Source organism: Hylobates moloch, unplaced genomic scaffold (genome assembly GCF_009828535.3).
Source record: "Hylobates moloch isolate HMO894 unplaced genomic scaffold, HMol_V3 SCAFFOLD_8, whole genome shotgun sequence".
Lineage (NCBI taxonomy): Eukaryota > Metazoa > Chordata > Mammalia > Primates > Hylobatidae > Hylobates > Hylobates moloch.
In genome coordinates this window covers 17,477,889-17,501,045 of record NW_026652283.1, presented here as the reverse complement: position 1 = coordinate 17,501,045, position 23,157 = coordinate 17,477,889, and the positions used below count along the sequence as shown (strand labels likewise).

The 23,157-nt window shown below is 37.1% G+C and overlaps 1 protein-coding gene across 1 annotated transcript in view; it reads left to right on the top strand.

Moving 5' to 3' along the window:
• Nucleotides 1–718: 718 nt before the first annotated feature.
• LOC116472201 (SH3 domain-containing YSC84-like protein 1) overlaps nt 719–23,157 on the top strand; it is a 39,690-nt gene continuing 17,251 nt past the window's right edge. Inside the window, exon 1 of the mRNA XM_058442781.1 lies at nt 719–927. Coding sequence (XP_058298764.1) covers nt 719–927 — 209 coding nt within the window. The remainder of the gene's footprint in view (nt 928–23,157) is intronic.

Here is a 23,157-nt window from a genome sequence, read left to right as displayed (position 1 = left end):
ACATCTGCAATGACTCTATTTCCAAGTAAGGTCCCATTCTAAGGTCCTGGAGGTTAAGGCTTCAACATATGAATTTTTGGGGAATACAATTCAACCCATAGCAGGGGTTTTCCCAGAACTCTCGTCTCTGGTGCACAGCAGGACCTCACAGAAACTGGAAATCTGTCACTTTGTCTCAAGGGTCACGTGGTGCCTCTCTTCTTTCTGCATGTGGGTTCTGCTTTTTTTCTCTCCCAATCTGCTTCTTCTGCAAGACTTTTGGTTTTTACTCCTCCATAACTTTGGTTTGGTATGGTGCTGACCCTGGTTTCTGGCGGCACACCTCCCTAAAACTGACTGGGGTCTCTGTGGCTTTAATACTCCTCAGAGAGACATCATGATTGCTTCAGCCCAGCCTGTGGATTGCCTGAATCAGGAGTCCACCTGGGGTTCAATCAGCTGGGGCTGGAGGTGGGGGTGCAGCAGTATTGCAGATGGGGGATCTTCAACTCTGGTTGAAGTCAAACACCTTGAGAAGGTTCCAGGGGTGGGGCATGGAAAAAGAAATGATGCGGTGATTTAAAATAGCCAGAAATTCTTTGACTCTCCTTCCACTGAAAGGTGAAATTTTATATTAGTATGAGTATAATATACTAATTTGTATTAGTAGAGTATAACATTCTAATTTAAGAATAAGACAGCAAAATAGCATTAATAAGCAAGGGTTTTATTAGATGCCATGCCGCTGGGAATGGAAATAGAAAAGAAGCCAGGGAAGTCTGGGGAGTCAGCAGACAGCAGGGCGAGTCCAACTCAGTGCAGGAGAGACGGAAGGAAGTGTGGGGGCACCGCAGATTGTTGTGTATCTGAGGAAGGTTCAGCAAAGCTGTTGGGGAGTTCTTGGGCCAAAGGTGACTGGCAAAGGAGGCCTGTGTCTTCCAGGAATAGGTCTGCCTTATAATCCGCACAATTCTCAGTCACTGGTAGGGAGATGTGGACTTTGAAGCATAGTAGCTGGGCCCCTTAGTTAAATACATACCCAGCAATAGGAGGTCTGCAAACCTTTTTTTCCCTCCACTTGAATCCGAGAGGGGTCTGTGACTGCTTTGACCAATAGAATATGGCAGAAGTAACCAGGTCACAGTTTCCTAGCCAAGGCCTTAGGAAAATAGGAGCTTTCACTTCCTGTCTCTGAGATCACTCTCTGAGATCTCTGAGTCATGGTAGAAGACTTAGGATGACCCTGAGACTTCCATGCTATAGAAGCTATGTGGAGGTGTTTTGGCTGCCAGTCCTCACTAAGAAGGCCTCAGAGTTGTAAGAATGACCCACTGGGCCCCGGTCAAAGTCCTCATGTAGAGGATCATGAAATATTGTAAGTTGGTTATTTTTTTGAAGTGTCTAAGATGTAAGAATAATTTGTTACTTTGCAGTAGCTAACCAGAACATTAAGTGTCTTACCTATGTTATATGGTATCAGATAAATTCTATCAAAGGTGACAGCTTCCACATAGTTGGACCCTCCTAGAGAAGCAGAGGGTGAAAACTGGAAGCAGCTTGTTGAGGCAAGGAAGGAGAGGGGTAATGGGGAAAGAGCCTGTGGCTTTTCCCGCTCGCAGTGGACTCTTTCTGTTTTTACTGTCTCAGCTATTACTTTCATCAGCCATTACAAAAACACCTCATGAGGGGAAGAAATAATTCATGTATAAGTGGAAAAGTATTTATATTAAAATAATAAAAGAAAAAGTCAAGCATTGTTAGAAACCCATAATATTGAAAATGGTTTTAAGTACACGTTACAACCAAAAGTTGTAAAAAACAAACACAAAAAAAGAAATCTTCGCAATAATAAAATAATTATAAATAACTTGAATTTTTAGAAAAGTTAAAAATAAAAAGCAAGCTAATATTAGAAATTTAAGATGTAAAAGCGCTACAACAGAGGGATGAACAATTGTGAAGAAAAATTTGGATAAGAAAAAATTAAAATATAAAAAGTATTTTATTAAGAATTATAGAACAAATATAATTTTTAAAAGTCAAGAGATTTAAAGAAAGTAGAAATGAGTCCTATAAGCATAGAAAATTTCATTATAAAATGAGGGCAAATGAGCACAAGTCAGGATAATACAGCACCTGAGAATATGCTACTTTTTATTTATTTATTTAATTTTATTATTATTTTTTGTGTTATTATTTTTTGTATTATTATTTTTTGTCTGCAGCTTTTTAGACCCATCAAATAAAATTAAGTCTAAAAAATAGAAGAAAATAAGAAAAGTATAATTTTAAGGAAACATACCTATTCAGGCAGGTGGTGAATATTTGGTAGAACACTCCAGCTTGGAAATGGATTATTGTGGCTTCCTACCAGTGCCATCCCAGCATATGATGAGGGTCCAGAGTCCTGATACAGAGAGCACCTGGGAGTGGTTGTGCCCTCTCTCCCCACTTGTGCCCTCCACTGTGGGCCCACCTGTGAGGCCAGGGGATCTGCCAGTTACAAGACTTGGGCAATATGGATCTGAATTGAGCTCAGTGCCCAGAATAGTTTAGATACTTGGCAGAAGCCCACAGTTTGATTATGTTTTAACAAATTCACTCTATATTTTCATTTTTAATCAAACATACCATTTGTAGCCAGGATCAAAAAATACAAATATATCACCTTGAGGCATTTATAAATCTGGTACAATGTGTTCACCATTGTGATCTTTTTAGGGAAAAAGATGTGCTACAACTTCTTGCCTTTTCTTTTTATTAAGCTCCACCTACCAATTTTTCGATTTTTATTAAGTAGCCAGGGGGTAGTCGTTTAAGTCCAGCCTCTGTCACTTACTACTTATTGATCATACACAAACAACTTAACCTCTTTTATCCTCAGTTTCCTTGTCTGTAGAGTGAGAATTAGAATAGCATTTATCTCATAAGATTGGTGATTAAGTAGAAAAGGCAACTAGAGCCCTTTCCATAATAACTGCCTCATACTAAGTAATAAATGCTATCTGTTTTTTACCATTAATGTGTTATTTATAACAACCATGGATACTGACATCTACTGTTTAATATACCCAATCAGAAATATAATATATTGCTACAACTATTCATGTCTTTTCTGTTACGCTATTAAAAAAATTCAAACCCTAATGACCTAAATTAAATGAGTATTCTAGCATTTAAATATGTTGACCTATATTATCAGTGAAATTAATTCTTCTTCTCAATTAATCTAGTCAGGTATCATTTTATAAAGAGATGCAATTAAGTTTGGTGGATTCATCTTACAGTTTGGACCTCAGTGGATTGTTGTCTCTAGTGATAATTTTATTATTATTATTTTTTTGCTTCTGGCTTTCCAGATACATATTCATGCCGTCTGCAAATATGACTCATTTATATTTTCATTTTTATGTTTGTGTGCCTATTTTTCTTTTTGCTTGAATAATATTTCCAATGATGTTAACATACAAATTGCCAGGATTATTAACATATTAAGTAGAAGTACTAAAAGGGAGCATTTGTTGTCTTTTTTTTTTTTTTTAGAGAATAATTTCAATGAATCTGTATTAAATATATTAACATGCAACTTGAAATAGATATACTCTTTGAAGGTGAGTTAAGGAATTCTCAATGACTCTGGTTTTAGACTTAAAACTTGGAACAGATGTTGGATTTTTGTCAAATGTGTTCTTGGTGTTTACTGAGAAGCTTAGAAGATTTTAGCTTTTTCTCCCCTTGTTAATATGATGAGTCATGTTGATTACTTTCTTTGTGCTACATCAATTTGAAATCCTAGGGTAAATCATTGGCAGTTTTTATAATACTTGAATACATTTTATAATACTTGAATATTCAAGTATTATAAAATATATATAACTTATAAATGATTATAATTATCATTTATAATTGAGGTTGGCCTAGTAAAATTGTTGGTATTTCTCTTTTAGGTTTTGCAATCAAAACAGTTTTTGCCTCACAGAGAAATTTGGGGTACTTTTTCATTTTAAATAATTTTAGATAGTTTTATATATATAAATATTTTAGATAGTTTTATATATGTATATATATGTATTATTTAAAAAATTTTTTACAAAGCTTTGCAATGAATTTATGACAATGGAATATATATAGTTATATATATATAACTACATATAACCATATATATAACTATATATGAAGTATATATAGTTTTATATATGAAATATACTATATAATAAAAGTATATATAGTTAGATATATGAAATATATTATATAATAAAAAATATAGTATATACAGTATAGTTATATATGTAGTATATATAGTTATATATATACTTTTATATGTGTGTATATATATAGTAACTAGTTATCAATGCTACTTGGTTCTTCAGTTTGAATCAATGGTATAGTGAGAATACCAATGCACAGGATTGGATTGGAAAGTCAGCCCCACATGAATCAGAGATCTTACCTTATATTATCCAATTGAAGTTAAGGAACAGGCACTCAGTAGGTTCAGATGCAGTGAGAAGTACTTTCCATGTTGGCTATGTTCCTCTGGCTCAGGATAGGCTGTTTTGCATGTGAGGTTATGGGAGTATCTCCCACAGTGGGAGATAGTCCAAGGGAATTGAATAGCCCACGAGGCATTCTCCAAGGGATCATGCCCCATAGATCCTGGATTCTATTTACTATAGGTAATCTGTAGCCAGAGACTTCCTGTTAAAGGCAATTCAGAAATAAGTTATCCTCTTCCTAATAAATTTCTGTAGTATATTTACCCAGAGGTACAGTTGACAAGGAGGAGGTCACCTGCCTTCTGCCAGGGAGTGGCTTATGAGAACGTAGTACTCCCACCCCATGAAGAGAGTGAATGAATTGAAGGCCATCTGCTTCGACCTTTTCCTACCAGTTAATTAGTGTTTCTGGTGATCAATTTTTACTTATTTTTGTCTCCCCTTTCCCAAGCAAGCTTGTTTTTGCTCTGTGTTGTATCATTTCTTTTTTCCAACTTTATTTGGCCTTATTGTTTCTTTCCCAAGTCTTAGGGTGGTGTCAGTTACTACATATATTCAGAAAAGTACATTTGTTTTTAGATATTACTTTGGCAATACCTTACGAATTTTCATATGTTTTACTTACATTTTTACTGTTCAAATATTTTGATATCTTATTTCTTCCTTAAATAAGATTTTGAAGTGCTATTTTTAATTTTTAAATTATTAGATAACTTTCATTTTGTCTAATATTGCAATGAATGCTGTGAATGTAGCATATCAAGTTCTGCTTTTTGATATCTTCTAAGCAAATGCTTGAGTTTCAAAGTGTCATGAATTTATGGTATCTGTAAACATTTATCAAGCAGCTAAAATGAAGTATCACTGGAATGGAAGAAGTATCTCTGAATCCTCTTTCCTCTCATTTCTTAAAGATTTTGTGATCATATTTTCTTGTGCTGGCATCACTATATTATCCTCTCTACCACATTATTCTAACTAGCATACCCCAGTATCTCTCATATTAAATGGGATGGGAAAATCTGGGGACACTCAGTATGTTTCCTAATCCCCCAAACCTGTGGATCTGTTACCTTACATGGCAAAAGGGTCTTCCAAGATGTGACTTAGTTGAAGATCTTAAGATGAAGAGATTATCCTGGATTATTCTGGTGAGCCCAACACAATCACAAGGGTCCTTCTAAGAGGAAGGCAGGAGGTTCAGAGTCAGAGAAGAAACTGTGATTAAGGAAGCAGAGGCTTTGGAGTGAAGAGAGGCCACAAACCAAGGGATGCAGGTGGCTTCATATGTTGATTTTGCATCCTCCAACTTTACTGAATTTGATCAGTTCCAATAGTTTTTTTATGGAATGTTTAGCTTTTTCCAAGTATAAGATCCTATCATCTGAAAACAAGGATAATTTGACTTCTTCTTTTTCAAACTGGATGCCCTTTATTTATTTCTCTTGTCTTATTGCTCTAGCTAGGAATTCCAGTACTATGTTAAATAACAATGGTGAAAGTGGGCATCCTTGTCATGTTCCCAATATTAGAGGAAAGGATTTCAGTTTTTCCCATTTAATATGATACTAGTTATGAGACTGTGTATATGCCTTTTATTATGTTGAGGTATGTTCCTTCTATACCCAGTGTTTTGAGAGTTCTCATCATAAAGGGATGTTGAATTTTATCAAATGCTTTTTCAGCATCAACTAAAATGATCACATGGATTTTGTCTTTTATTCTATTGATATGATGTATTGCATTAATTGATTTGCACATGTTGAACCATCCTTGAATCCCTGGAATAAATTCCACTTGGTCATGATGAATGGTCTTTTAAGTGTTTTCTTGAATTTGGTTTGCTAGTATTTTGTCAAGGATTTTTGCATCAATACTCATCAGTGATATTGGCCTGTGGTTTTCTTTTTTTGATATGTCATTGTCTGGTTTTGACATCACGGTAATACTGGCCTCACAGAAGGAGTTTGAAAGTACTCACTCCTACTCATTTTTTGGGACAGTGTAAGTAGGATTGGTATAAGTTCTTCTTAAAATATTTGGTAGAATTCAGCAGTGAAGCCATTGGGTTACTTGCTTTTCTTTACTGGAAGACATTTTATTACAGCTTCGATCTCATTACTTGTTACACATCTGCTCAGGTTTTGGAATTTCTTCATGGCTCAATTTGGTAGGTTGTATGTTTCTAAGGATTTATCTATTTCTTTTAGATTTTCCGGGTGATTGGCGTATAGTTGCTCATAGTAGCACCTAATTAACCTTTGAATTCCTGCAGTATCAGTTGTGATGTCCTCCTTTTCAACTCTGATTTATTTGAGTCTTCTCTCTTTTTTCTTGGTGAGTTTGGCTAAAAAGGTTTGTCAATTTTGTTTATCTTTTCAAAAAAACAACTTTTTGTTTCACTGATCTTTTGTATTGTTTTCTTCATTTCAATTTTCTTTATTTTTGCTCTGATCTTTATTATTTCTTTCCTTCTACTAATTTTGGGTTTGGTTTGCTCTTGTTTTCTAGCTCTATATGATGCATTATTTTGTTGTTTATTTGAAGTTTTTCCTCCTTTTTTGATGTGGGTGCTTATAGCTATAAACTTCCTTCATAGTACTGCTTTTGCTTTATCCCACAGGTTTTGTTTTGTTGTGTTTCCACTATTATTTGTTTCAAGACATTTTTAAATTTTCTTCTTAATTTCTTCATGGACCCACTGGTCATTTAGGAGCATATTGATTAATTTCCATGAGTTTGTACAGTTTCCAAAATTTCTCTTCTTAATGATTTCTAGTTATATTCCATTGTGGTCAGTGAAGATACTTAGTATTAGGCTGGGCATAGTGGCTCACACCTGTAATCCAAGCACTTTGGGAAGGTGAGGAGGATGGATCACTTGAGCCCAGGAGTTTGAGACCAGCCTGGGCAACATGGAGAAACCCTGTCTCTACAAAACACACACATACACACACACACATGCACACACACACACACACACATCCCTTAAAAAAGATGCTTGATATTATTTCAATTTTTAAAAAATGTTTTAAGACTTATTTTGTGTTCTAATATATGGTTTATCCTAGATAATAATCCACGTGCTGAGGAAAAAATGTGTAGTCAGCAGCCACTGAATGAAATGTTCTGTAAGGATCTATCAGGCCCACTTGGTCTATGGTGCAGATTAAGTCTGATACTTCTTTGTTGATTTTCTCTCTGGAAGATCTGCTTAGTACTGAAAGTGATGTGCTGAAGTCTCCAGCTATTATTGTATTGGGGCCTATTTTTCTCTTTAGCTCTAATAATATTTGCTTTATACAACTGAGTGCTCCAGTGTTGGGTGCATATATATTTACAATTGTTTTATCCTTTTGCTGAATTGACTCTTTTATCATTATATAGTGACCTTTATCTCTTCTTATTGTTTTTGTCTTGAAATTTATTTGGTCTGATAGGAGTATAGCTATCCCTGTTCTTTGGTTTTCCTTGGCATGGAATATTTTTTTCCATCCCTTCATTTTCAGTTTATGTGTGTCTTTACAGGTAAAGTGTGTTTCTTGTAGGCAATAGATCATTGGGTCTTTTTTAAAAAAACATTCAGCCACTGTATGTCTTTTGATTGAAGAGTTTAGTCCGTTTACATTCAACGTTATTATTGATAAGTAAGGACTGTGAACCCAAAAGTATCTGAGACAGGTCTCAATTTATAAAGTTTGGTTTGTCAAGGTTAAAGACATGACCGTGACACAGCCTCAGGAGGTCCTGATGACATATGCCCAAGGTGGTTGTGGTACAGCTTGATTTTATACATTTTGGGAGACATGATATGTGTAATATGTACATTGATTAATTAATATGTGTAATCAATATGTATAATATGTAATATTACACATATTAATTAATTAATATGTGTAATATGTACATTGGTTCAATCTGGTAGGTGGGACAACTTGAAATGGGGGCTGCCAGGTCATAGGTAGATAAAAGACAGATGGTTGCATTCTTTTGAGTCTTTGATCAGCTTTTCACTGAATCCACAATTTATATGTGAGGGGTTGGGGTAGGAGATAGTCACTTCTGCCTTAATCTGCCTCAGAGAATCTCTATTTTTACATAAACAATTGGACAGAGGAAGAAATCAGATATGCATTTGTCTCAGGTGAGCAGAAGGATGACTATCAGTACTGTCCTTTGTCCTGAACCTGTTAAGATAAGCTATCGATTTATATTGCCAAGATAAAATTCAGCAGAACCGTTTTAGAGTGAAGATCTTGAGGTCCACAAGGAATTTTCTTGTGGGCAAATCGTGAGAAGGTATGTATACCTTTTACATTTGTAGTTTCCTTATTTGGGAATAAAATGGGAGGCATGTTTGCCTGACATAGTTCCCAGCTTAAGTTTTCCCTTTGGCTTAATGATTTTGGGGTCCCAAGATTTATTTTCCTTTTACAGGACTACTCCTGCCATTTGTTATTTGTTTTCTCATTGTTTTGTTGGTCTCGTCTTCCTTCTTTTTTTTTTTTTTCTTTTTCTTCCTGTCTTCCTTTTAGTGATGGTGATTTTCTCTGGTGTCATGATTCACTTTCTTGCTTTTTATTTTTCATGTATCCAATGTATTTTTTTGTTTGAGGTTACTATGAGACTTACAAATCTTATCTCACAACCCATTATTTTAAGCTGATAACCACTTAACATTATTTGCATAAATAAACAAGCAAGCAAAAAGAAAATTAATAAAAACTCTACACCTTAACTTGGTCTCCATGCTTTTTAACTTGTTGTTGTTTCTATTTATACCTTATTGTACTGTCTTTATCTTGAAAAGTTTTTGTAGTTATTATTTTTGATGGGTTCATCATTTTGTGTTTCTACTTAATATAAGACTAGTTTACACACCACAGTTACAGTTTTATAATATTCTGTGCTTACATGTGTATATACTATTAACAGTGAGTTCTGTACCTTAAGGTAATTTATTAGTGCCCATTAACATCCTTTTCTTTCTGATTGAAGTACTCTCTTGAACATTTCTTGTAGGACAGGTCTAGTGTTGATAAACTCCCTCAACTTTTGTTTGTGAAAGTCTTTATTTTCCCTCCATATGTGAAAGATATTTCCACCAAATATACTATTCTAGGGTAAAAAATTTTTTTCCTTCAGCACTTTAAATGCCACCCTCTTTTGGCTCGTAAGGTTTCCACTGAAAAGTCTGCTGCCAGATATATTGGGCTCCATTGTGTGTTATTTATTTCTTTTCTCTTGATGCCTTTCAGATCCTTTATTTATTGTTGATTTTTGGGAGTTTGATCATTAAATGCCTTGAGATAGTCTTCTTTGGGTTAAATCTGCTTGGTGTTCTATACCCTTCTTATATTTGGATATTGATATCTTTCTCTAGTTTTGAGAAGTTCCCTGTTATTATCCCTTTGAATAAACTTTCTAACTCTTCCTCTCTCTCTACCTCCTCTTTAAAGCCAATAACTCCTAGATTTGCCCTTTTCAGGCTATTTTCTAGGTCCTGTAGGCATGCTTCCTTGTTTTTTATTCTTTTTTCTTTTGTCTCCTCTGACTGTGTATTTTTGTTTATATATATATTTTTTATTTCTTCGAAAATAAAACCAGGATACATGTACAGAACATGCAGGTTTGTTACATGGGTGTACATGTGCCATGCTGGTTTGCTGCACCTATTGACCTGTCCTCTAATTTCCCTCCCCTCACTCCCCACACCTCAAAAGGCCCTGGTGTGTGTTGCTCCCCTCTGTGTCCATGTGTTCTGAATGTTCAACTCCCACATGAGAACATGTGGTATTTGTTTTCTGTTTCTGTGTTAGTTTGCTGATGATGATGGGTTCCAGCTTCTTCCATGTCCCTGCAAAGTACATGATACCATTCCTTTTTATGGCTGTGTAGTATTCCATGGTGTATATGTACCACATTTTCTTTATCCAGTCTATCATTGATGGGCATTTGGGTTGGTTCCATGTCTTTGCTATTGTAAATAGCACTGTAATAAACATATACATGTGTGTGTCTTTATAGTAGAATGATTTATAATCCTCTGGGTATATACCCAGTAATGAGATTGCTTGGTCAAATGGTATTTCTGGTTCTAGATCCTTGAGGAATCACCATACTGTCTTCCACAATGGTTGTACTAATTTACATTCCCAACAACACTGTAAAAGAGTTCCTATTTCTCCACAGCCTTGCCAGTATCTATTGTTTCCTGACTTTTTGACAATTGCCATTCTGACTGGTGTGAGTTGGTATCTCATTGTGGTTTTGATTTGCATTTCTCTGATGACCAGTGACATTGGGCTTTTTGTTATATGTTTGTTGACTATGTTAATGTCTTCTTTTGAGAAGTGTCTGTTCATATCCTTTGGCCACTTTTTGATGGGGTTGTTTGTTTTTTTCTTGTAAATATGTTTAAGTTCCTTGTAAATTCTGGACATTAGACATTTGTAAGATGGGTAGACTTCAAAAATTTTCTCCCATTCTGTAGGTTGCCTGTTCACTTTGATGATGGTTTCTTTTGCTGTGCAGAAGCTCTTTAGTTTAATTAGATCTCATTTGTCAATTACGACTTTTGTTGCAATTGCTTTTGGCGTTTTCCTCATGAAGTCTTTGCCTGTGCCTATGTCCTGAATTATGGTATTGCCTAGGTTTTCTTCTACGGCTTTTATGGCTTTGGGTTTTACATTTAAGTCTTTAATCCATATTGAGTTAATTTTTGTATAAGGTGTAAGGAAGGGGTCCAGTTTCAATTTTCTGCATATGGCTAGCCAGTTTTCCCAGCACCATTTACTGAATAGGAGATCCTTTCCCCATTGCTTATTTTTCTCAGGTTTGTTGGAGAACAGATGGTTGTAGATGTTTGGTGTTATTTCCAAGGTCTCTGTTCTGCTCCACTGGTCTATATGTCTGTTTTGGTACCAGTACCATGCTGCTTTATTTGCTGTAGCCTTGTAATATAGTTTGAAGTCAGATAGTGTGATGTCTCCAGCTTTGTTGTTTTTGCTTAGGATTATCTTGACTATACGGGGTCTTCTTTGATTCCATATGAAATTTAAATTAGTTTTTTCTAATTCTGTGAAGAATGTCACTGGTAGTTTGATGGGAATAGCATTGAACCTATAAATTACTTTGGGCAGTGTGGCCATTTTTGCAATATTGAGTCTTCCTATCCATGAGCATAGAATGTTTTTCCATTTGTTTGTGTCCCCTCTTATTTCCTTGAGCAGTGGTTTGTAATTCTCCTTGAAAAGGTCCTTCACATCCCTTGTTAGCTGTATTCCTAGGTATTTTATTCTCTTTGTAGTGATTGTGAATGGGAGTTCATTCATGATTTGGCTCTCTGCTTACCTATTGGGGTAAAGGAATGCTTGTGATTTTTGCACATATTGATTTCGTATCCTGAGACTTTGCTGAAGTTGCTTATCAGTTCAAGAAGTTTTTGGGCTGAGATGATGGGCTTTTCTAAATATAAAATCATGTCATCTGCAAACAGAGACATCTTGACTTTCTCTCTTCTTATTGAATACACAGTCAGAGGAGACAAAAGAAAAAAGAATAAAAAACAAGGAAGCATGCCTACAGGACCTAGAAAATAGCCTCAAAAGGGCAAATCTAAGAGTTATTGGCTTTAAAGAGGAGGTAGAGAGAGAGAAAGAGTTAGAAAGTTTATTCAAAGGGATAATAACAGGGAACTTCTCAAAACTAGAGAAAGATATCAATATCCAAATATAAGAAGGGTATAGAACACCAAGCAGAATTAACCCAAAGAAGACTATCTCAAGGCATTTAATGATCAAACTCCCAAAAGTCAAAGATAAATAAAGGATCTGAAAGGCATCAAGAGATTGATTGCCCTGGCCAGAACTTCCAATACTATGCTGAATAGGAGTGGTGAGAGAGGGCATCCTTGTCTTGTACCGGTTTTCAAAGGGAATACTTCCAGCTTTTGCCCATTCCATATGATATTGGTCGTGGATTTGTCATAAATAGCTCTTACTATTATGAGATATGTTCCATCAATACCTAGTTTGTTGAGAGTTTTTAACTTGAAGGGATGTTGAATTTTATTAACGGGCTTTTCTGCATCTATTGAGATAATCATGTAGTTTTTGTCTTTGGTTCTGTTTATGTAGTGGACTATGTTTATTGATTTACATATGTTGAACCAGCTTTTCATCCCAGGGATGAAGGTGACTTGATCGTGGTGGATAATTTTTTTGATGTGCTGCTGGATTTGTTTTGCCAGTATTTTATTGAAGATTTTTGCACTGATGTTCATTAGGGATATTGGCCTGAAGTTTTCTTTCTTTTTTTTTGTTTTGTTTTGTCTCCTCCTGGTTTTGGTATCAGGTTGATGCTGGCTTCATAAAATGAGTCAGGCAGGAGTCCTTCCTTTCCAATTGTTTGGAATAGTTTCAGAAGGAATTGTACCAGCTCTTTTTTGTATTTCTGGTAGAATTCAGCTGTGAATCCATCTGGTCCTGGACTTTTTTTTTGTGAAGCTCTTAATTACTGCCTGATTTTCAAAGCTTGTTATTGGTCTATTCAGGGATTCAACTTATTCCTGGCTTAGTCTTGGTAGGGTGTATGTATCCAGAAATTTATTTCTGCTTCATTTTCAGATCTTGTTATTGCTCTATTCAGGGATTTGATTTATTCTTGCTTTAGTCTTGGGAGGGTGTATGTGTCCAGGAATTTATCAATTTCTTCTAGATTTTCTAGTTTATTTGCATAGAGGTCTTTATAGTATTCTCTGATGGTAGTTTGTATTTCTGTGGGGTCAGTGGTGATATCCCCTTTTTTATTGTGTCTATTTAATTTTTATCTCTTTTCTTCTTTATTAGTCTAGCTAGTGCTCTATTTTGTTAATTTTTTCAAGAAACCAGCTCCTGGATTCATTGATTTTTTTTGGGGGGGGGGGTTTTCGTGTCTCTATTCTCTGATCTTAGTTATTTGTTATCTTCTGCTGGATTTTGGAATACATTGCTCTTGCTTCTCTAATGCTTTTAATTGTGTTGTTAGGGTGTCGAATTGAGATCTTTCTAGCTTTCTGATATGGGCATTTAGTGCTATAAATTTCCCTCTTAATACTGCTTTAGCTGTGTCCCAGAGATTCTGGTACATTGTCTTTTTGTTCTCACTGGTTTCAAAGAACTTCCTTATTTCTGCCTTAATTTCATTATTTACCCAGGAGTCATTCAGCAGCAGGTTGTTCAGTTTCCATGTAATTGTGTGGTTTTGAGTGAATTTCTTAATCCTGAGTTCTAATTTGATTGCACTGTTGTCTGAGAGACTGTTTGTTATAATTTCAGTTCTTGTTCATTTGCTGAGGAGTGTTTTACTTGCAATTACGTGGTTGATTTTAGAATAAGTGCCATGTGGCACTGAGAAGAATGTACATTCTGTTGATCTGGGTTAGAGACTTTGGTAGATGTCTACTAGGCCCACTTGATCCAGAGCTAAGTTCAAGTCCTGAATATCCTTGTTAATTTTCTGTCTTGTTGATCTGTCTAATACTGACAATGGGGTGTTACAGTATCGTACTATTATTATGTGGGAGTCTACATCTTTTCATAGATCTCTATGAAAGGAGATCTTTTATGAAAGAGAAATTTTATGAACCTGGGTGCTCCTGTAATGGGCGCATATATATTCAGAATAGTTAGCTCTTCTTGTTGAACTGTTCCCTTTTCCATTATGTAATGCCCTTATTTGTCTTTTTGGATTTTTGTTATTTAAAGTCTGTTTTGTTAGAGACTAGGATTGCAACCCCTGCTTTTTTTTTTTTTGCTTTCCATTTGCTTGGTAAATTTTCCTCCATCCCTTTATTTTGAGACTGTGTGTGTCTTTGCACATAATATGGGTCTCCTGAATACAGGACACTTATGGGTTTGACTCCTTGTGCAATTTGCCAGTCTGTGTCTTTTAACTGGGGCATTTAGCCCATTTACCTTTCAGGTTAGTATTGTTATGTGTGAATTTGATCCTGTCTTCATGATGCTATTTGGTTATTTTGCACACTAGTTGATGTAGTTTCTTTGTAGCATTGTTAGTCTTTATATTTTGTTGTGTTTTTGCAGTGGCTGTTACTGGTTTTTCCTTTCCATATTTACTGCTTGTTTCAGGAGCCCTTGCAGGGCAGGTCTGGTGGTGACTCGGGATTTGCTTTTCTGGAAAGGATTTTATTTCTCCTTCACTTATGAAGCTTAGTTTGCCTGGACATGAAATTCTGGGTTGAAAATTCTTTTCTTTAAGAACGTTGAATATTGGCCCCCAATCTCTTCTGGCTTGTAGAGTTTCTGTTGAGAGATCCACTGTTAGTCTGATGGGCTTCCCTTTGTAGGTGACCTGATCTTTCTCTCTGGCTGCCCTTACCAATTTTTCCTTCATTTCAACCTTGGAGAATCTGATGATTATGTGTCTTGGGGTTGATCTTCTTGTGGAGTATCTTAACGGTGTTCTCTGTATTTCCTGAATTTGAATGTTGGCCTGTTTTGCTAGGTTGCGGAAGTTCTCCTGGATAATATCCTGAAGTGTGTTTTCCAGCTGGTTTCCATTCTCCCTCTCTCCTTCTGGTACTCCAATTAAGGTTTGGTCTTTTTATGAAGTCCCATATTTCTTGGAGGCTTTGTTCATTCCTTTTCATTCTTTTTTCTCTATTCTTGTTTATATGTCTTATTTCAGTAAGGTGGTTTTCCAACTCTGATATCCTTTCTTCTGCTTGGTCAATTCAGCTGTTGATGCTTGTGTATGCTTTATGAGGTTCTCGTGGTGTGTTTTTCAGCCCCATCTGGTTGTTTATGTTCCTCTCTAATCTGGTTATTCTAGTTAGCATTTCCTCTAACCTTTTTATCAAGGTTCTTAGCTTTGCATTGGATTAGAACAATCTTCCTTAGCTCATTGTAGTTTTTCATTACCCATCTTCTGAAGCCTACTTCTGTCAATTCATCTATCTATCTTCTGTCCAACTCTGCACCCTTGATGGAGAGATGTTGTGATCATTTGGAGAAGAGGCACTCTGGCCTTTTGGGTTTTCAGGATGTTTTTCATTGATTCTTTCTCATCTTTGTGAGTTTGTCTAGTTTCGGTCTTTGAGGCTGCTGACTCTCAGAAGGGGTTTTGTGGGGACCTTTTTTTGGTTGTTGTTGTTGATGCTGTTGTTGTCACTTTCTGCTTGTTTTTATTTCAGTAGTCAGGTCTCTCTTCTGTAGGGCTGTTGCCATTTGCTGGGGGTCCACTTCAAGCCGTATTCATCTGATTCACTCCTTTGCCTGGACATGTCACTCAAAGAGGCTGGAACACAGCAAAGATGTGTATCTGTTTCCTCTTCTGGGACCTCTGACCTTGAGGGACACCAACCTTATGCCAGTAGGATTGCTCCTGTATAGGGTGTTTGTCAACCCCTGTTTGAGGATCTCACCCAGTTGGGTGGCATGGGGAGCAGGACCCGTTTAATGAAGCACTTTGTCCCTTGATGGAGAGGATGTGTTTTGCTGGGGGAAAACCCTCTCATCTGGGCTGCCTGGATTCCTCAGAACTACCAGTAGGAAAGGCTAAGTCTGCTGGCCTGTAAAGACTGTGGTCACCCCTCCCCCTAGGGGCTCAGGCCCAGGGAGATCCAAATTCAGTCCCTGAGCCTCTGGCTGGACTTATTGGAGATCCTGTAGGGAAGCCCTGCCTACTGATGAAGGATGGGTCTGGGTTGGACCTAAAGAGGCATTCTGACCACAGACTGCCACAGGCAGTGTGTTGGGCTTGGGGACAAGTCTTGGGACCAAGCCTTCCTGCCTTCCTGGTTCCAGCAGGGGGAAAGCGCAGCCTGGAGCTGTAGAAATGGATGCCACTGTTCCCCCGCCCACGGAGCTTAGCGTGTTAGGCAGTTGTGAGTCCCATTGCTGGTTGTTGCCTCTCCTCCAAAGAGCTCAAATGGCTTAGACAGCAGGCTGCGGCAGCTGTTGCTGGTCGCCTATCCCCCTGAGTCTGGTAGGCTTAAGCAGATTTGAACTGAGAGGCTGTAAGAATCTGTGTATTCTGGGGCTGAAACGCTAGGCCCTGGTGGCATGGGTTCATGAGTGAGATCTTCCGCTCCATGGGTTTCAGAGTTCCGTGGAAAAAGCAGTTTCCCTGGCTGAGTAGTGTGCTCAATCACCACCTCCCTTGGTTGGTTGGGGGGGGGTTCCCCTTCCCCGTGTGGGTCTCAGGTGGGCTGCCACACCACACTGCTCTTCCTTCTCTCCATGGGTCACACCAGCCTTCTAGTCAATTTTGTTTTCTTTTTTTTTTTTTTTTGAGACAGAGTCTTACTCTGTTGCTCAGGCTGGAGTGCAGTGGTATGATCTCAGCTCACTGCAACCTCTGCCTTCCAGGTTCAAGTGATTCTCCTGCCTGGGATTACAGGCACGCACTGTGGCGCCCAGCTAATTTTTACATTTTTAGTGGAGAGGGGGTTTCACCATATTGGCCAGGCTGGTCTCGAACTCCTGACCTCAGGTGATCCACCTGCCTTGGCTTCTCAAAGTGCTGGGATTACAGGTGTGAGCCACTAGCTTTCAAGTCAATTTTGATGAGAGAACCTGGATACCTTAGTTGCCAGTGAAGGATTCACACACTTATTATGGTTTTCTCTGATGGGAGCCTCCAAACAACGCTCCTTCTAGTTGGCCATCTTGGCTCCACTCTTGATTGTGGATTTTTAAATAGCTTGTCTTAAAGCTCACTAATTCTTTCTTCTGCTTAATTAATCCTGCTATTAAAAGTCTTTGATGCATTATTCAGTATGTTAATTGCATTTTCCAACTCCAGAACTTCTGCTTGATTCTTTTTAATTATTTCAATCTCTTCACTGAATTATCTGGTAGAATTCTGAATTCCTTCTCTGTGTTATTTTTAATTTCTTTGAGTTTCTTCAAAACACCTATTTTCTTTTCATTTTAAAATTCCCTTTTTTATTTTTATTATACTTTAAGTTTTAGGATACATGTGCACAATGTGCAGGTTTGTTACGTATGTATACATGTGCCACTTTGGTGTGCTGCACCCATTAACTCATCATTTAGCATTAGGTATATCTCTTAATTCTATCCCTCCCACCTCCCCCAACCCCACAACAGTCCCTGGTGTGTGATGTTCCCCTTCCTGTGTCCATGTGTTCTCATTGTTCAATTCCCACCTATGAGTGAGAACATGCAGTGTTTGGTTTTTTGTCCTTGCGATAGTTTGCTGAGAATGCTGGTTTCCAGCTTCATCCATGTCCCTACAAAGGACATGAACTCATCCTTTTTTTATGGTTGCATAGTATTCCATGGAAAACACCTATTTTCAATTCTCTATTTAAAAGGTCACATATCTCTATTTCTCCAGGATTGTTCTGTTGCCTTATTTAGTTCATTTGGTGAGGTCATGTTTTCCTGGGTGGTCTTGATGCTTGTAGATGTTTGTCTCTGTCTGGGCATTGAGGAGTTAGGTATTTATAGTAGCCTTCACTATTTGGGCTTGTTTTTACCCATCCTTCTTGGGAAGTCTTTCCAGTTTTTTTTTTAAAAGGACTTGATTGTTGTAATCTTAGCTGTGTCTGCATTAGGGGCTACTCTAAGCTCAGTAACACCGTGTTACTTGTAGACTCATAGAAGTCTCACCTTGATGGGCTTCAATAAGATCTGGAAGAATTCTCTTGATTACAAAGCAGAGAGTCTTGTTCTCTTCTCTTACTTTCTCCCAAAGAAATGGAGCTTCTCAGTTCTGCATTGTCTGGAGCTGGAGGTGGCATGACATAAGCACCTCTGTGACCATTACCAGTGGGCCTGTGCTAGGATAGAACTGAAGCCAGCACAGTAATGCACTGGGTCTCACCCAAGGTCTGCTGTAACCACTACATGGCTACTGCCTATGTTCCCTTAAGGTCTTGGGGGCTCTACAATCAGCAGGTTGCAAAACCATCCAATCTTGTATCCTCCCCTTCAGGAAAGTAAGTTCCTCTATGTCCTGGGCAGGTCAAGAGGTGCCAGCTGGGAGCCATGGACTGGAGTAAAAAGCCTTAGAAGTCCACCTGATGTTGTATTTTACTGCAGCTGAACTGGCACTCAAACCATGAGTCATGGTCCTTTGCACTCTTTCCTCCCCTTTCCATAGGTAAAGGAGCCTCACCCCATGCCTACCACCACTACAGGCCCATGGGGGGTACTGTCTGACTGTTGTCAGTGTTCCCTCGAGGCCCAAGGGCTCTTCAGTCAGCTTGTGGTGAATGTTGCCTGGCCTGGGTCTAACCCTTCAGGGAAGTGGGCTCATCTCTGGCCCAGGGCAGGTTCTGAAATGCCCTCCATGAGCCAAATCCTGGAATTAGAGACCCCAGGATCCCACTCGTTTCTTCATCCCTCTTTGGCCGAGCTGCTACTTAAGGTGCAAGACAAAGTCCCCTTGGCCTTTCTGTCCACTTTTCTCAATAAGGAGTCTCTCCCCATAGACACCATAGCTGAGAATGTGCTGAGTCTTACCTGAAACCAGCAAGTTTCAGAGTCTCACCCAAGCTCCATGGCATGCTACCTTGGTATTACTGCTGGTTTTTCAGAACCCAAGGGCTCTTTAGTCAGCAGATGATGAATCCTACAGGACTAGCTCCTTCCCTTCAAGGAAGTACGTTCTCTTTTGTCCCAGGGAAGGTATGGTGATGTCATCTGGGAGCTAGGGCCTGGAGAGGTGGCTTCACTACTCTGACTGGTGCCCTTATCCTACTGTGGCTGGGCTAGTATTCAAGACAGAGTCCTCTTTTCTCTTCCCTTTCCTCCCCTCAAGTGAAGGAGGGTGTCTTTTGGATTCATGAGCTGTGCAGCCTGGGGTTGGGGAGAGGTGGTACAAGCACTCTCTTAGCTGCCCTGGCTGGTGTCTCACTAGGTCATGTGCTCCCCAAGTCCACTGGTACCAAACCCAGCACAGCATTAGGTCTTGCCTAGGAATTGCAGTCTTTGTGGCCTAGGCAGCCTTTGCTTTTCAAGTTTATTTAGAACCCCAGAGCACTTTAGCCTATGGTAGCAAGGCTTGCTGAAAGTCAAGTTCTGACTGCTGGGATGGGCAATTCCCCTCTGGATAGGGCTGGCTTAAATACTTCCTCCATCAATGGGCATCAGCTGAGTTCAGCCTGGTTTTTCTCCCTGCTATGACAGAGTAGCATTAAGTTCAATGCAGTGTCTCACAATTGCTACACTTTTCCTTTCCCAAAAGCACAGATTCTCTTTCTGTGTCAGGCAGCTGCTGCCAGGGATGGGGCAGGGGTGGTGTGGAAGATTCAAGACTGTCTTTTCTCTCCTCTTCAGTGCATCTTTCAGTGACATGAAGTTAAAACCAGGTATTGTGAGTGCTCACCTGATTTTTGGTTCTTATGAAGGTGCTTTTTTAAAAATGTAGATATGTTGTTAAATTGGTGTCCCTTCCAGGGGGACAACTAGCGGAAACTTCTATTCAGCCCTCTTGCTCCACCTCTCCTATACATTGTTTTAAGCAGTGAGTTTATGGTACTTTGTTATAGCAGCAATAGGAAACTAATATGCTAAGGAAACTGCACTGCCAACTGGGAGAGAGTGCTGCCTTATTCCTACTTTGGCAGCCTTCTCTGTGCAGTCAATGTTTCAATACATTTGCCACTGTAGGCACTTGATATAAAGTCAACAGTGCCTTTTGAGGTCTTTCTGTCCTTTACTGTTCCATTGTAACACCCATTGTAGGTAAAGTGATAATAAACTCTGCTCTGTGATCTCAAAGGAATGAACAGAGAGTATGCCTTAACTTTTAGGTTGCTAATATTTCTGGATATTAAGTGTAACTCTTACAAGCAACAGCTTGTTAAAATTATTTTAAAATTTAATTAGGGACTATTTCTTTTTACAGGAAAATTTTGCCTCCTTACTTACAGTTTTTTTTTCCTTGCTCCGGTTGCATTTTCATTATTGGTTCTGTTCATATGTTAAAATTTAATAATGCCATTCGTTCTTTTCCCTTTCCATTTACATCATATCTCCACAGATGCTAAACTTTCCAAATAATCCATTCAGTTTACATCATGATTAGGGATTTCAAAGGTAGATGTTTTTCTTAGAATATGCATCTCTCTTTCCAAATTTCCCATCGAAATAAATAATTAAGAGAAAAGCTCAGATTATATACAAGGATATAAAAATTAAAGTGTCCTCAGAATTGTTTCTTTTCCAGTGAATATTATAAGAATTCAGAAATGACAGAGTTCCGGGGAAATTATTTGAAAAGCATAGGACTGTAACCAGACAAATTTTCTGTGAGGACACAGAAAGTCCTTCTTAGATATAAAAGAAAACTGGAAAAAATGAGTCAAAGGTAAGAATGCAGTAATGATGAAATAGTAATTGGAGAAAACTAGCGGTGATTACTAAACTCAATTCATTTCTTCATTTACTCAAAAAATATTTATTTAATGACTTACGCCTTGATCACTGTTCTAGGTGCTAGGGATATAGTTGCAAGCAGATCTTCTCCATAAAGTTTAAATTCTAGTGGAGGAGAAGATGAAAAAGCAAAATGAATAAATGTAATATATGCTATGCTGGATGATGATTCATATGATTGAACTAACTAAATCCAAGAGGGGGATATGATGGGAGTTTATGGAGTCTTGTATTTAAAACATGATAGTCAGGGCTGAGAAGATGATACCTGAGTAACTGTATGAAGTAGGTGCTAAACTAAGGGATGTTTTAATAATTTTTTAAATACACTAAATTATGCACAGTGTTTTTCTTTTAAAGTTATATTTTAAGTTATACAGTAAAATAGAAATTATACATTGTTAAATTTCAGGGAAGACTTTAGTGTAGAAGTTAAATATATGAGCTCTGGCTCCAAAATTTCCGGGTTTAAAGTTCAGCTCTACCATATACTAAGTTTTATGACCATGGTTGAGTTAAACTCTTGCAACTCAACTTCCCTACTTGTAATTGGAAAGAAGAATAACAGTTGTTTCGTAGGGTTGTAGTGAGGGTAAAATGAGTTAATATATAAAGTGCTTAAGACTGACTGGCACATGGTAAGTACTCAATAAATGTTAGGTATTACTATGACTATTCTTGTTATTATAATATTAAATCTACAAGGATCAGAAGGAGAAACATGGATCCAATAGGAACCCCTACTTTTCAAAAAGGTAGGTAAAATAATATTGTTCAGTTATTGAATTAATTTAATATGGGTCATTGCCAAACTATCAGATTCACTAGTAGGAACAAATGTGTTTCTTTCTCTTTATAATTTTTGCAGAGAATAATAGCAGAATAATAAAGAAAATCAAGAATAGAATGCAAAGAATAAAGTTGACTGAAACCAAAGCAAACTCAACAATTAATGATGTTTAATGTAAACAGGCCAGATCTCCATATGAACAAATAAATCACCATCTGACCAGTTTTTTTAAAAACAAAGGAATATTCTTCACGCAAAAGTACACCATTGTAAAATGAAACAGGAAAAAAGAGATATATTAGGAAAGATTTCAAAAATTTGAAAAAGCAAGAATGACGTTTTTCACATCAAACAGGTATAAGTTAAGCCAAAACCTTCAGAATAGGACAGTTATTTCATAATGTTAATAACTACTATACAAAACTAAGATGAAAAAAATCTTGAAATAATAAAATATAATAATTTATATCCCAAGACCTGTTAGAATTAAAAATTGAAATACACAAATAATATAGTGGGATATTTTAACACTCCTTTATATATTCATGTTACAGCAAGAAGACAAAACATATATAATATTTGAATAATATGATTAATAATTGAACTAATAGTTTGGTATCTGACATTGTAATCCATGAGGAGAAAATGTTTTTTATTTTTAAATGTTAAAGGAACATTTATTCAAATGAAACTTTGACTAGGTCAAAAAATTTCAACATACTTCACAAGTAGAATTTCAATATACTTCACAAGTATACAGATTGTTACAATCAATGTGAAATGCATTTTGGCAATATCTTGCCAAGTTAAAGATGTGGATAACCCATCACTGGTGGTTGCAGTCCTAGGTACCCTATAGAAATTTTTCCTCATATGCATAAGAAGATCATGCAAGAATGTTTGTTGCACCACCATTCATAATTGCAAAAAACTGGAAAGGCCTTAACTGTCTATCTAAAGAAGAATAGAAGCATAAATTTTGGAGTATACAAGCAATTAAAAACTCTATAGCAGTTCAAATGAATAAACTATGAGTACATGCAACAGTGGATGATCTAAAAAATATAAAATTTAGCCAAAAAGAGCAAGTTTTAAAATTATACAGTATGATTCTATTTATACAAATCTAAAAACATACAACAATACATTTTGCTAATGGATATATATGGGAACAATACCACATTAAGTAATGAAAATAGTAACTACTAAGTGCAATATAGAACTTACCTTTTGTAAGTTAGAAACCCTATAGGTCAGATTCTTTGGTTACCTAAAACATAACAAGAATTAATTTTAAAATTTTAATAACATTTTAAAATCATTTGTATACTTAAAACATCCCCACAGATTACCATAGGATCAAAAAATGAAAAACAGTCAACAGCTTACCAAAGAAAAAATAAATATGTATATCAAAACTTATGTGATTTAGCCAAGGATAAACTTATTCACAAGTAAATATGTGTTTTTTAAGTTTTAA